The 15,662-nt window shown below is 38.6% G+C and overlaps 1 protein-coding gene across 9 annotated transcripts in view; it reads left to right on the forward strand.

The window, feature by feature from the left end:
* THADA (THADA armadillo repeat containing) overlaps positions 1-15,662 on the forward strand; it is a 324,726-nt gene that overhangs the window by 34,467 nt on the left and 274,597 nt on the right. For 6 of the 9 annotated variants that reach the window (XR_014842042.1, XR_014842044.1, XR_014842041.1 and 3 more), the window contains 6 exons: positions 960-1,111; positions 3,769-3,982; positions 8,584-8,719; positions 8,990-9,126; positions 12,906-13,064; positions 14,719-14,876. Coding sequence is in view for 4 of the 9 variants with exons in the window: in XM_085019406.1 (XP_084875532.1) it covers positions 960-1,111; positions 3,769-3,982; positions 8,584-8,719; positions 8,990-9,126; positions 12,906-13,064; positions 14,719-14,876 (956 nt within the window). In the remaining 5 variants the exon portion in view is untranslated. The remainder of the gene's footprint in view (positions 1-959; positions 1,112-3,768; positions 3,983-8,583; positions 8,720-8,989; positions 9,127-12,905; positions 13,065-14,718; positions 14,877-15,662) is intronic. The other 3 variants (XR_014842043.1, XM_085019407.1, XM_085019409.1) reach the window with 1 other exon arrangement.

The raw sequence follows: 15,662 nt of genomic DNA on the forward strand, positions 1-15,662 counted from the left end.
AAGAGTTTTTGGGGAAAAGTAGTTCTTAATTTCTTGTACATTCAGAAATGTTTATGTTACTGTTGTAGTTGATACTGGAATAGAATTTTGATAGGCAGATTTTCATCACCCCTTCTTTCCTTGAGAATTTTGCTCTGCTGTCTTCTAGCGCTACCTATTATGGCTTGTGGTGTAAATGAATTGAGCTTTTTGCCTGAATGGCAAAAGAATTACTTCCTTATTGTTGATGCCCAGGAGTGCTTTTAGAATATGTCAAAGTATTGATTATTCTGTGCCAGTTCACCTAAGACATGGTATGACTTTGGATTCTAGATCAAGAAGGTTTATGAAGTTTTTTTTTTTTTTTTTTTTTTTTTTTTTTTGGTCTTTTTGCCTTTTCTTGGGCCACTCCTGCGGCATACGGAGGTTCCCAGGCTAGGGGTCGAATCAGAGCTGTAGCCGCCAGCCTACACCACAGCCACAGCAACTCAGGATCCGAGCTGCATCTGTGAACTAGATCACAGCTCACGGCAATACCAGATCCTTAACCCACTGAGCGAGGCCAGGGATCGAACCTGTAACCTCATGGTTCCTAGTCAAATTCGTTAACCACTGCGCCACCAAGGAAACTCTGGTTTATGAAGAGTTTTTGAAAAAGATACATTCCTAAAGTTGTTTGGATTTGCTTATTTAAAAAATAACTTAGCTATCTTTTTACATAATATATAACCTTCTGGAAGAGAATGAAGTAATTTTAAACAAATTTAAAAAAAAGTTTATTTCTTATTTGGAGAACTGTAATATTGTATTACTTTAGTAAAATAAATTAATGGAAACATTGTTTATGGTATTATGGGTAAATTATGAAGTTTGAATTATTGTACTAATTTTGTATACATTTGGCCAAACAACTTTAAAATGTAGATTTTCTTTTCCTTCTATTCATTGTGAACTTTTTTTTTTTCTTTCTCAATTTCTAGGTCAAGTCCAAACAGTGTATCAGCTGAGTCATGATATTGATGTTCATCGTTTCCAAACACTAATAGAATGTTTAACTGGCACTTTTGAAGAAGTGAAAATTTTAGCATTTGATCTTCTAATGAAGTTACCAAAAACAGTTGTACAATTTCAGGTATTAGGGCTTTTCTTATGTAAGTGTAAATGTGGTGTTTGCATGAAAACTTTCTATCTCAGCAGATAAGGCAACCTGTGGATTGTCCGGGTTCCTTGCATCTGCCTTCTTACATCTTCTGGGTGTTTGAGTTATCTTAATACCTCTCCTGTTGCAGGCGGTGGGATGGAGAAGAGGGGGGGCTGGGTAGTGTAGAAGGAGGAAATATTGCAGAGAGAAACAAAATTCAAATCAGTGAGCTTTGCTTTTTTTTAAAATTGTTTTGATAAAAAGGGAGATGGAGGAGGTGCAGTAGGTTTTATTGTTTACAAGATTATTCATAGATTTCAGTTAACTGTGGTCTCCCCAGTTCCCCTAGATATGTTAATACTCGATCAAAACACTTCACTTACAGTAAATTGATTTTGTTTAAGATAATCTCCCTGCTTGCTAGACCAAGAAGCTGAGTGTAAATGAGGTAGAGAACAAGTTTCTGATCTTCGAACAAGCAATAGCTGAACTGAGACTGAAACTCAGAATACTTGAGGTTAACACCAGTTTTCTCCCTGGGTGTTCCACCCCACCCCCAGGCCTCAGGCTCTTCCTGACGCCTTGCACTTCCCGCCTTGGCTCTGGGGTGCAGGATGGGTCTGCAGAGGACCCTATAGACCAGGCACTAGGCTGTGCCCTTGGGCTTATTCTCTGGGGTCACTGGCTCTGGAGCTTCTCTGTGACTCTCTGTTGGAGCTGTAAATAGGCCAAAGGAGCCTACAGGGGCAGTAGCTGAGCCATGGTCTGGCCTCTGGCTGTCAGGCTCTGTTTAAGGCACAGCAGTGAGGTTCTGTAAAAGTGCATGGCAGAGAGCCCAAGGGGTCTGTTTCCACTACTTCTAGGTGGCTTTTTAAGATCTCAAAGCATCTCTTCTGATTTGGGTTCCAGTTAAGAGGTGCTTTCTAGTGTCCACCCATCCCCATGGTCTTTCAGGTGCCTTGGTGAGCAGAAGCTTCTCTGATGCTTAGGTTGCTAACTTTTGTACTTATAAGAACTTTTAAAGAAGATGCTTTCTCTTTCTGTATCTCCCCTTCCACCAACCCTTTCCTCTTACCATTTGTCGCACTGTAGCCTCGTGTCATATATATATATATATCTTATTCCTGGCAAGATTTTTAATAGTATCTGAAGTGGGGAAGTTTTACTATGACACCTGTATGAAAGGCTGGCCCTTACATGAACTCCGAAGGGCCCTTAGGAGGGGGCTCTATGTATTTAATTTGATAAACATGTTCCTGGTATATAGATACAAACTGTAGAATTCAGGAAATTTAGTAGAACTTATGTTTTGTTTTAGGATTCTGGTGGTTATATATTTGATCTGGCTTAAAATGATCCTAGGAGTGTATTAAAATGGTCCTAGGAGTAGGCATTCAAGTTTTAAAATATTAGTTGTATATTATATTTTCAGAGTCTTGTGTTGAGTATACCCTGTGTAATATGCAATTAATTTCTTAATGTAGTTAACTTGAAAACATTTTTTGAATACTAGCCTAATCTCTGTAAGGACCTATGCATTCATATTTTTAATGGCATATCTTTCTAATATATGAGTTTACTATTTACCTAGTCTATTGCCCTTCTTTCTTTGGAGTTATATATCCAAAGTCTTTGGTAGACCTGAGTTGATGGAACAAAGATGTTATTATTTTAATTAATTACTTAATTAATTTTTGGCCACACCGGCAGCCTGTAGAAGTTCCTGGGTCAGGAATCAAACCCACGCCGCAGTCGTGACCCAAGCCGCTGCAGTGACAACGCCGTATCTTTAACCTACTGTGCCACAAGAGAACTCCTGGAAGACATTTAAAAATATTGGTATACCTATAATCAAATTCAAAATTAAGTTAATGGTTTTTATATTAGTCCCTTATATTAGACAAGGACTAATACTAGTAGGCTCAATATTGTTAAGCAAGGAAACCCTGAGTTCCAATGTAGTAAATATGCAGCTTGTCAACCGTGCAGCTGGGACTAGGATCCATGTCTCTTGTCCTCAGCCCTGTGCCTCTCCGTGCATAATACACTGAACTGTCCTTTGTTCTGTCTTCTTTAGCACAGGCTCTGTGAGTGGATGTTTATATGAGATATAGGTGTGGGAGCTCTGAGGCAGAATTTCTAAGGTTGATTTTATCACTATATTTGCCAGAAACAGCCTGGTGATTTTGTAGTTTCATATGTATTTGTACTTTTCTCCATTGAGCTGTAGCTGTATGGGGAAGGGAAGGGGTGGGGAGAAGGGCGGGGGCGTGGCGCCCAGGTAAAACAAAGCTGGGTATATGAAAGAACTTCGGTCTGTATAAAAATCATGAAGATGATCTAGTTACAGTCCCAGGAACAGTTCTATGGGGGAAAATATACTTTTGGTGAAGAAAGAGATACTTAGACAAAAAAAAGCTATATCAATATTTAATTTCCCAACTGGAATTATTTTCAAGACCTTCATTACTAGAACTGATTACTAATAACCATTAATTACTACTATAAAAACTCTAGCTTATATTTAGGGTGAACGGGAATTAGTGTTCATATTGAGTTACAGCTGGGCGATCTCGGTTTTAAACGTTTTATTCCTTTAAATTCAGAAATGTTTCAGTGACAGTTACTGAGTCTGTGTTTTATCCTAGGATTCAGAGAAACTACAAGGCTTATTCCAGGCAGCACTAGAGCTCAGCACAAGCACCAAGCCCTATGACTGTGTAACAGCTTCCTACCTACTGAATTTCTTAATCTGGCAGAATGCTCTGCCGTCATCTCTGTCTGTCTACTTAAAAACTCAGCGGGTTGCCCGTGGAGATGGAGATAAGTCTGCTGCTGTGGTGGAAAGTAACACATTAATGGGTTCGTATTGAGTAAATGACCTTTTGCTCTTATTTATCAAAACTAGTATCTTACTCTCTCACTCTTCATATGGTTAAGATATCTAATGGTTAAACATTTACTCTGTGGTTTTTTTGGTTTAAGAGTTTACCAGCATCTACGTATGTCATGACTTTCTTCTTTGCAAGTAAATAGCTTACTCAACTATATTATTTCTAAACAGAGGGTTCATGTTAAATAATAATGTCCATTAATAGAAACTTTAATTTAAATATGACCTCTTTCTCTACCTAAAGCGTATTTTTTTTTTTTTCTGCAGAAACTTTACTGTGACTATAACCTTGTTAATTCTATACAGAGCGGAGGTCCTCTGTCTGGTGGGGGTTTATGCTTTAACTGGCTGTCAGACCCCTACCTTTTATTCTTTCCATATAACCAGTTCCAAAACCTAGGGTCTGAGTTGGTTTAGATCTCATGATTTCAAGCAGATATTTGTTGGGGATTGATGTGCTTAATTTTATGCTAGCAAATCTTCACTTTGGAATTGTACTAGATAAGGACAGATAGGGATTTTTATTAAACAAAAGAGAAGTCAGGTGTAGAAAGAGAGTTGAAAATTATTCTCTCCAAGATGATGGGAAAAGTTACAAAAAAGAGAACTAACAATGGGAGAAAATAGGAGGCCATGGATAGTTCTGGTGGAAATGTGGCCATAGAGGTGGGAATTGAGAGATGACAGTTCCGTGGAAGGTGACATGTACCCAATGCTAATTGCTTCTGGGCTGGGTTTGAAAGGAGACCCTGGTAAGATGATAGGACAAGGTCTGCAGTTGGGGTGAACTAAAGAGTTCATGCTTCTTGGAAAGGCTTTCAAATTCAAGACATTTTAAAACTGTATGAAATATTTCAAACATAAAAAGAGCGTTTAAATATATATAGTATTTAAATAGTAATAATAGAAAAATTTTGCAAGCTTTGTCCCCAAACCAAGTGATAATACCCAGCTTAAGAAGGACATAAGTTTAAAGCCTCCTCTTTATCCTAGCTCCCTCCCTCCACCATATAATTACTGTCCTCTGTGTCCTATTAATCTTTCACTTTGTTTCTATCAAGATTTTACTTTATTTATTTATTTATTTATTTTTGCTTTTTAGGTCCTCATCCACGGCCTATGGAAGTTCCCAGGCTAGGGGTCTAATGGGAGCTACAGCTGCCAGCCTACACCACAGCCACAGCAATGCGGGATCCAAGCCGCATCTGCAACCTACATCACAGCTCACGGCAACGGCGACGCCAGATCCTTAACCCACTAAGCAAGGCCAGGGATCCAACCCATATCCTCATGGATCCTAGTTGGGTTCCTTAACCAGTGAACCATGAAGGGAACTCCACTATGTATATGTTATTAAACAAGATATTATTTACTTTTACATGATTTTGAATTGTGTATAAACAGTACTATATGTATTATACCAATTTACTACAATTTTTCCTGTTGATGGACTTATTTTTTCTAACTAAAACAATGCCAGTGTAAACATCCATGTATCTATCTTCTAATGCACATGTCTAAGAGTTTAAACAAAAAATTAGAACAGCCTAGTCATAAAGTATATGCATCTTCAGCTTTACTAGATGATACCAAATAGATTTTTAGATTACATTCCCACCCATCAATAAATTATGACAGTTGTGATGCATCCCATTGTTACTATAACTCCCTTTTGTCAAATTTTAAAATTTAGCAAAATGTCAAATTGTATCTCATTGTGGTTTCATCTGGCATTTTTCTGATTATTAATGTAATTAAGCATCTCTTTACATGTTTATAAGCTATTCACACTCCCCTCTGTGAAATGCCTTTTTGTGTCCTTTGTTCAGTTTTCTGTGGGGTTGTTTGTCATTCCTCTGTTGATTTTTGGAATTCTATATAATAGTCTAAATATGAATAATTTTCTGCCTATACACAACTCTAAAAGTTAAAATATAACCCTCTCCTGAGTGGTGAGGGGAGACATTTGCTGTGCTGAGATATCCACAAGCAAAAGAACTAAATTAGACCCAGTGCCTCAAACCATATTAAATTAGCTTAAAATGGATCAAAGACCTAAATGCAAGAGCTAAATGATAAAACTCTTAGTGGAAAACGGAGGTATAAATCTTTGCGATCTTGAATTTGGTAATAGTTTCTTAGATATGACACCCAGAGCACAAGCAAATTAAAAATAGATATATTGGACTTATCAAAATTAGAAAATTTGTGTATCAAGGCCTCCATCAAGAAAGTGAAAAGACAGTCCGCAAAATGGGAAGAATATTTGCAAATCTTTTATCTGTTAAGGGACATGTTTCTATACTATACAAGGAACTTTTACAACTCATTAATAAAAGGACATAACCAGAGTAAAAAATGGATAAAGAATCTAAATAGAGGGCGCTCCCATTGTGGCACAGCGGAAATGAATCTAACTGGTAACCATGAGGTTGCGGGTTCGATCCCTGGTTTCACTCAGTGGGTTAAGGATCTGGTGTTGCCGTGAGCTGTGGTGTAGGTCGCAGACGCAGCTCGGATCCCATGTTGCTGTGGCTGTGGCTGGCAGCTGTAGCTCCAATTCGACCCCTAGCCTGGGAACCTCCATATGCTGAGAGTGTGGCCCTAAATAGCAAAAAAATAAAAATAATCTAAATTGACTCCAAAATCTAAATTTAAATCTAAGAAATCCAAATTTTAAGTAGACTCCAAAAGTGATGAATATGAGCAATAAACATGAAAAGAAGCTCAACATCATTAGCCATTAGGGAAATGCAAATCAGAATCGCAATAAGAAAGCACTTCACACTCAGTAAGATGGTTATAATAATAAAAAAAAATGATGATAAGAGTTCTCTTGCAGTATAACTGGTTAAGGATCCAGGGTTGTCACTGTAGTGGCTTGGGTTGCTGCTGTGGTGCAGGTTCAGTTCCTGGCCCAGGAACTTCCATATGCCACACGCATGGCCCCCCTCAAAAAAGAAAAAAAAATGATGATAACGAGTGTGTATCTGGATGTGGAGAAATTGGATCCCTCATATACGCCGTTGTTGGGAATGTAAGATGGTCCAGCCCCTTTGTAAGACAGTCTAGGTGTTTCTTAGAAGGTTAAACATAAAAATTACACTATGACTCTATAGTTGCACTTTTGGAAATTGTCTTAGTCAGCTCAGGCTGCTGGAACAAGATACCATAGATTGCGTGGCTTAAACAGCAGACATTTATTTCTCACAGTTCTGAAGCCTGGGAAAGTCAAGATTGAGGTGCCAGCAGATTTGGTTCCTGGTGAGACCCGTCATCCTGGCTTGTAGACAGTAGCCTTCTGGCTCTGTGCTCACATGGAGGAGAGAGCAAACTCTGGTTGCTGTTCTTTTTATAAGGATACTACTCCCATCATGAGGATCCTGCACTCATGACCTCAGCTAAACACACTGACTTCCTAAAGATTACACCTTTAAATGCCATTGCGTTGGGGGTTAGGGTTACAGCATGAATTTGAAGGGAGCAGGGGAACACAAACATTCAATCCATAATGGGCATATACTTAAGAAAAATGAAAACTATATCTAAGTAAAAACTTGTGCATGCATGTTCATAGCAGCATAATTTGTAATAGCCCCAAAGTGGAAATAACTTCCATGTCCGTCAGCTGATATATGGGTAAATAAAATGTGGTATATATGTGCAATGGACTTTATTCAACCATTAAAAGTTATGAGATATTAATCCATGCTACAACATGGGTGAACTTTGAAAACAATATGCTAACGTGAAAGAAGCTTACATATTGTGAGTCTGTTTATATGATGTGTCAAGAATAGGCAGAAAATTGTAAGTGCTTGCCCAGGGCTGGGGAAGGTGAGGGGTGCAGGGAGGGGACTGACTGATAACAGGTGGGGTATTTTGAGGGGGAGAAGGACAATGTTCTAAAGTTCACTGTGGTGGTGGTTGCATATCGCTGTGAGTATCCTCAAAAACATTGACAAGTACAGTTTATAAATTGTATGCTATGTGAATCCTATCTCAGGGAAGCCTTTACTTCAAAAAATCTGTCGAAATAGCATTTGGCACATGGGCCTAGGGTCTGATAACCCAGGCAGAGGATGTCTAGGAGGCATGATCTAGAAGGAATGCTGTCAATGGACCCAGGAAGTTAGGGGAAAGACAGTCTTACCTTAACTGGAAGTGGATGACAGGCTGGATAACTTTGAAAGATCTCTTTTTTTCATTCAAAACCTCTAGTATAAAGTTCAGTTGAGTCGGGTGTTTTTGTGAGAACTGTTCTGCTATTTCCAAACTTATTTTTTTTTGTCTTTTTGGGGCCCCACCTGTGGCATATGGAGGTTCCCAGGGTAGGGGTTGAATTGGAGCTACAGCTGCCAACCACAGCAACGCAGGATCCGAGCTGCGTCTGTGACCCACATCATAGCCCATGGCAACACCGGATCCTCAACCCACTGAGCAAGGCCAGGGATTGAATCTGTGTCCTCATGGATACTAGTTGGGTTCGTTAACCACTGAGCCACAACGGGAGCTCCACAAACGTATTTTTAAACTGGCGTTATTTTGATATTTTGTTGGCTTTTTCTAGTTATCAAATGCTTGTTGGAAAATCTTGAGGAAGAAGTATCTCAGGCTGAAAATTCTCTGCTTCAAGCTGCAGCATCATTTCCAATGTATGGGCGAGTCCACTGTATAACTGGAGCTTTGCGGAAGCTAGCTCTGAAGTAAGTATATCCCCAGCTCTCCTGAATACTCTCTTCTGAGCTTGAAACTCTTATTGGCGTATGATCTGGGAAAGGAATGCATTGCCTTAAAAGTAATTAAAAAATCAGATTAAAAAATGTACACATACACACGTATTTTTATGTCTTAAGTATTTCATAGCACAATCTTGAACCTCGTATTCTTTCCATCCCTTTTATCTATTAATTCCCATTTTGAAAACATGACTACTTTTGGTTTTAGTATAAATTTCCCTGCCATTCTTGTTGTAGCAGCCTGCAGTTGGCGAGTGAGTGGAGAGCCGTGGTGGGGAAGCTGCTCCTGCTGTCCTACAGGCTTTCCGCTGTGGTGTCCCCAGTCATTCAGAGCTCCTCCCCAGAAGGCCTCATCCCCATGGACACTGATGCAGGTCAGTAAACAGAGAAAGCTAGAATGATTGTATGGTTCCCCTAAGAATTCCTTTGGAGTGATAAAGAGGCTAAATGGGGGGGGGGAGAGAAATTATTGTTAGGATTGGTGATATTACTGCTCTTTTTAGTAATATTTAGGAATATTTTTAACTATTAAAAAAGACCCAAAAGAAATAAATAGCCAGATGATGAGCAAGGTACTCCCTCCTCTGGGTTTTATAATGACCTCATTTCAGAGTCCAGCCTACCAGGGTTGTATTCTGACTGGGACTCGGGGAACAGGCAGTAGAAATTGGTGAGGTGAGCAGTTGATGGGGATCCGTCAGAGAAAGCAACTTGTTAGGAATCTGGAATAGGCAAAGACCATTTGACGTACAAAGAACATTTAATTAAAAAAAAAAATTGGAGGAGATACTCAAAATGCCCAGCATTGAGCTCATGAACTTTCTATCTTTTCTTTCCCAACCCCTGTTTCTTTGCAAATGGCCCTACCAGAGACCCACTTATGCAAGTCAGAAGCCGAGGGCTGCTTGCTTTGCTCCTTCCATCTAGCCTGTCTCCACATTCTTTCAGTGATGCCCCTTAAATGGCTTTCAAATCTCTTTTCCTTTTATCTGCGTCGTCTTACCTTACTGCAGGCTTTTATCCTCTCTCGTTTGGGCAACTCTAGGTTCCCCACCTCTACTCTTCTCTCCTCCCATTTCCTTTTTACTACGATCCAAGGTAGTCTTTTCTAATCATATAATCCATCATGTTACACACAGTCTTTACTTAACCCTTGTGCTCTGCCCACCTCCTCTTCCCTTTCTTTAGTTAGTAACCAGGGCCTGTAAGAGTTTCACTCATGGTCTTGCCGGTCTTGTCTCTTAGCACCCTCCCTTTCCCATAGATTTCTCCTTTACGGAGTGGTTGCAGTTTAGTAAGGGTACCGCCTGTATTTTCCTCCCTTGCGCTTAGTATAGTGCTTGGCAGGAGTAGGTATACAATGAATAATTGTTATAATGATAAAATCATTGAAGGAACAATTCGTGAAAGTAGAGGTGAATTCAGCGCCTGGGATGCTCTTGGTGGCCTCTGTATACCACATCCCCCCTTACCTGAGGCCTGAATCTTCCAAGACCCTCCAGTGGATGCCTGATAGTGCAGATAGTACCAAAGTCTACACAGACTATGTTTTTTCCTATACATTCATACCTATGGTAAAACTTACTTTATCAATGAGACACAGTAAGGGAATGAACAACGGTAACCAGTAATAAAATAGAACATTATAACAATGTACGGTAGTGCAAATTATGTGAATGTGGTCTCTTTTATGTTTCTCTGTCAAAATATCTTTCTGCACTGTGCTCACCCTTCTTGTGATGATGTGGGATGATGAGATGCCCACACGATGAGATGAAATGAGGTGAATGACATAGGCCTTGTGGTAGGCTTCTCTTGACCTCCTGGCGATGCGTCAGAAGGAGGATTATCTGCATTAAGTGATCCTGGATCATTGAGCTATGACGAGGTTGATAGCCAGATGTCAGCTGCAGACGATATGGTTGGTCAGGGATCCTGGGTAGGATGGAGAGATTTTGTCATGCTATTCAGAACAGTGTGCAATTTAAAACTTATGGATTATTTCCAGAGTTTTCCATTTAGTATTTTCAGACTGTGGTTGACTAAAGGTAACTGAAACTGTGGATAAAAGGGAGGGGGGATTACTGTACCTGTACTACAAGGGGCTGAAGGGATTGGCCATTAAAGGTATGTACTAACATGGTGGAGTTCCTGTTGTGGCGCAGCGGAAACAAAACTGACTAGTATCCATGAGGACACAGATTCGCTCCCTGGCCTCGCTCAGTGGGTTAAGGATCCGGCGTTCCCATGAGCTGTGATGTAGGTTGCAGATGCAGCTCGAATCTGGCATTGCCGTGGCTGTGGTGAAGGCCAGTGGCTGCAGCTCTGATTCGACCCCTAGCCTGGGAACCTCCCTATGCCACTGGTGCAGCCCTAAAAAGAAATAAAAAAAAAAGTTAGATACTAACATGAATGTTCTTTGAACACCTAGAAACTCATGAAGTAAGTTTACATTTGGTATTGAAATAAAGTTTTGTGAATGCATTTTGAAGCACAAATGAGAGACATATTCAAAACACATTGAGTTATTAAACACGCACTGCATCACACAACACAATACTTTGGGCTGTAATTAAAGCAATCTAGAGTTGTGTGGTTGTATAGAAAATGTTACGATTTGTTCTTTACTAAAAATGAGTTGAAAGTTGGTGATGGTTTGTGATACTAAGACACATTTCTTTGTTTTGGCTGATAGTCTAAATACTAAAATTTGTTGGTTTAGTTTTCCTACTTCAACAGCGCACAGGAATAGGGAACATTCAGTTTTATAGCTAATGTTTGAATCAGGCAAGTACCAGTATATTCTGGATGAGAAATCTTGAATGATTGTCACAGTTGCGGGTGGGCCCTTCAGAGTATGCTAAAATTCTGTGTGTTAGTAAAGTATCTGTCAGTCTCAAAAACTGTCTATGGCCCACTGACTTTTCCTTAATTTTGCCTTTTCTTTGTTCTTCTGGTTGTCTTCATTTTTTCTTATATCTTTCCCATATCATTTGCCATGCATTCTGAATTCTTTGAAACAAGTCTCCCTGATAGCCACAGGTAGGCTTCTTAAAATTTTATTCTGATCATCCCTCTTTTGTCTTATTATTTCTGTGGTTTCTTTTTGGGCCAGTGTTACTTTTTCATAGATGTTGAAATTTGTTTTTGGCAAAATGTCGTGGAAGCCACAAATGAGCATAAGGTGTTGGCTGATTCATTATGATGGCAGTTTGGATCTTTGTGTTTCCCTTAATACCTAAAGTATAGGTGTATAGAATAAGTATACAGTAAATACCAGTTCTTTGATTCGTTGATTGTTTTCAGATAATTACTTGTTACTTTTCTTTTAAAATCTGAGCCTGGTAGTTCTCTTGTGGTGTCATGGGTTAAGAATCTGGTATTGTCACTTCAGCAGTTTGGGTCGCTGCTCTGGCGTGGGTTTGATCTCTGGCCCAGAAACTTACACATGCCGCAGTGTAGCCAAAAAGGGGAGAAAAAAAATCTGAGCCTGGCTAGCTCTTCATTACCTAGTCATCCATAAATTCCTTCAGCCCATGTTATTGAATCTTTGCCATGAGCCAGTTTCTGTTCTAGGCACTGGCCACTCAGCAATGAACAAAGAATTGCATTCATGGAGTTTACATTTCCAAATCTAGGGAGTGCTTAAGGAATGAAAATGAGGTTTCATATAATACTAGGACTGTAAATCATACTTAGAAAGCAGTATATTACATATGCATTTCAAAGTCAAATGTGGAGTCTTCATGATATTTCTGGGCTATAAAAGATTGTTTCTGTTGGTAGTGGGGTTTCTTCTTAAAATTAATTGCAATTCGTTACCGTTCCTTCATCTGATTGAGATTCTTAGACAACACGAAGAAGAACAAGGTTAAGTGAGATGGGCAGCCTTTGTCCTGTGGATAGTTTCTGTTGTCTTTTTTGGTCCAGTCTTCACCCTATTTAAAATATTTGCCATATTTTAAAAGTACACTCAAGTGTCATGAAGATCTGACATAAATAATTTTCACATTATCCATCCTGTGAGCCCCTTCTAATAGCGCTAATTATCAAGCATTGAAAATTACAAAAATTTTGAGGGGAAGTATGCTCAAGGCAAATCTGCCTATGATATGGAAAAGGGATTTTCTATACTCTCATCTCTCTCCTTCAGAGTCAGCAAGCCGCTTACAGACGATTCTGAATGAGATTCAGCCACGAGATACTAATGATTATTTCAATCAAGCCAAAATTTTGAAAGACTGTGATAGCTTTGATTTGGAGGCCTTGCATGCCAGTGTACCGAATATTGATACTTCTGCAGAAGTCAAAGGTATGTATATATCAAATCAGTACCATAGTCAGTATTTGAGTGACTATGATACTCAAGGTATCATCCGTGCAAAGGTGCAAAATGCCCCCTTTCTGTATAGTAAATTGGAGGCTGCAGATGTGTGCAGGACATTTCTAGAAAATAAAGTCTTCCTTGAGCTTATAGATGATTTATTTTAGGGAATGAGTTTATAAGATTTTTACCAGAAAATGATGTGCCCCAGTGCAGCGTTTAAGGTGCTTCAACAAAAAGCCTTTGGTGCTGAAACCTGTCTTGACGGCCAGGTGATGGTGGAACAGTGATGTGCACAGTGAACCCAGGTTTGGGCAGCAGTCTGCTCCTCCCAGTGATATGGTTCAGCTGTGAGAGTCCTTAGTCAGGCTGCTTTTGCAAGGAAACAAACTTTATGACTCAGTAAAATGTGATCTACTCTGTTGTACCAAGCCTCCAGAATTCAAGTTCTTACTGCTTGTTTTCTTATTAGTTGTTCTTTTATAATTTCTGTCATGCTGTAAAAAGTCATCAGAAGCAGTAATATCTTACTGATTTATAACGTATTCTACATCTTCCACTAGATGGAGATATTGTCTTATGAAAACTTTTTTTTTTTCTAAAATTAAACGAAGTAATGTATGCTTGTTACAATAGTTGCAAATAATATGAACTAAAAACAAATTAATTTTGTTTTCTCTCATTTCTTTATTTCCTCCCCAATCCCACTTCTTCCCTTTTTAGTGTATATCATTTTAGACCTATTTTACGTATTTAAGTGTATGGACATTTATCCTTTGAGTTTAGTGGGCTTTTAAAAGATCAATGGGATCATGTTATAAAGATTGTTTTGTTAACTTCACTTTTATTTTTATTTTTTTTAGGGCCACACCTGCGGCACACGGAAGTTCCCAGGCTGGGGTCGAATTGGAGCTGTAGCTGCCGGCCTTCGCCACAGCCACAGCAATGCTGGATCTGAGCCATGTCTGTGACCTACACCACAGCTCATGGCAGTGCCGGATCCTTAACGAACTGAGCGAGACCAGGGATTGAACCTGTGACCTCCTGAATTCTAGTCGGGTTCATTACCACTGAGCCAAAACAGAAACTCCTTGACTTTTAGATTTAATGGCTTTTTTTTTTTTTTTTTTTTTTAATATCAGCACTAAAATACTACGAAAGCTAGAAAAAGAGAATAAGGATTATTATAGCTTATTGACCATGGAATTTAAATAATATTTTGAAAGTCCTATCCTGTTCTTTTACTGATATGGCAGCCAGCCCCCATCACCAAAACAAATAATGAAATATATTTATTAGAGTCATATTTTACAGATGATTGAGGGACAGAAAGAGTTTATTGCATTAATTTCCAAAGGTTAGACTTCGGTTTGAGGGATAGTGTTGTGTTCTATTTTTAAATTTACTTTGAAAATAGTGCATTAAAAAAATACTTAGCGTGATTCCTACTCATAGCACATGCCCAACAAATGTTTGTTATTTTTTCCTGAATAAATATAGCATATGACAAATTGGTTTGTTCAAGTTGATTATTCTTGGGGAAATTATGAATAAGCTTGTTCTGAGAAACCTGGGATGTGAGTAATCAAGTGGCGAATGTTGCAATAGTTTTTTTTTTTTTTTTTTTTTTTTTTTTTTTAAGGTAAAGAAGGAAAAACATGTGATGTAACTGCTCAAATGGTGCTGGTATGTTGTTGGCGAAGCATGAAGGAAGTCGCTTTACTCTTAGGCTCCCTGTGCCAGCTGCTCCCCATGCGGTCTGTGCCAGAATCTCCTGATGGATTATTGACAGTGGAGCAGGTAGGGTAGATGTTTATTCCACCTGGTTTAATTTCTGGTCAAGGCATAAATCACAAACTTTTATTTATCACCCACCTGAAAAACTTTTAAAAATTTCTTCTTGAATAAAATCTTACAGATGTCAACCGAAGAAAGTTCTCTAAAGTGTAGAAATTAGACCTTGCAGTACATTTCAAAACTGTGGCCTTTTTAGAAACATTGTACTTTTTCTAAGTTATGTTAAATAATGGTAGATTTTTACTTCACTTTTAACCTCAATCTGATCATTTTAAATTTTTATTTCTCTATTTAACACACACAAACTTTAAATTGAAATGAGACCGTCTATTTAGTAAAACTTCACATACCCATCAAATTTTGCAAAAAAAAAAAAAAAGTACTATGTTAGTTGATTATGGATTTCTTGTTTCCCTCTACATTGATGATGATAAAGTTGTAGTTGCTTTGGGTTTTTTTGGCTGACTTTTATTTTTAAGACCACAAAGTTAGTTCACCATCTGGGACTTTTCAGGCAACTTGAGTGCTGTGTTTACAAGAAATTAGTCTACCACAAGCATTTCATTTAGAAATATTTTAGATTTATTAGATTTCTGTTTTCAATTGATTCCCTCTTCCTTTCCATAGGGCTTCAACAAATCCATTTCCCACCATTTCCCAGCAAAGATATATAACATGTTCTTTCATTTTTAACCTTTTCCAAGTAAAGATGATTTCTTCCATCGGGTGTTACAACATTTAAGAACAACACAAATATTGTAGTATGCTAATGTTCATTATTTCTATAAT

Source organism: Sus scrofa, chromosome 3 (assembly GCF_054392235.1).
Source record: "Sus scrofa isolate SSC_HxYL_T2T_F1_AM1 chromosome 3, Sscrofa_HxYL_maternal_Yorkshire_Landrace_v2.0, whole genome shotgun sequence".
Classification (NCBI taxonomy): Eukaryota; Metazoa; Chordata; class Mammalia; order Artiodactyla; family Suidae; genus Sus; species Sus scrofa.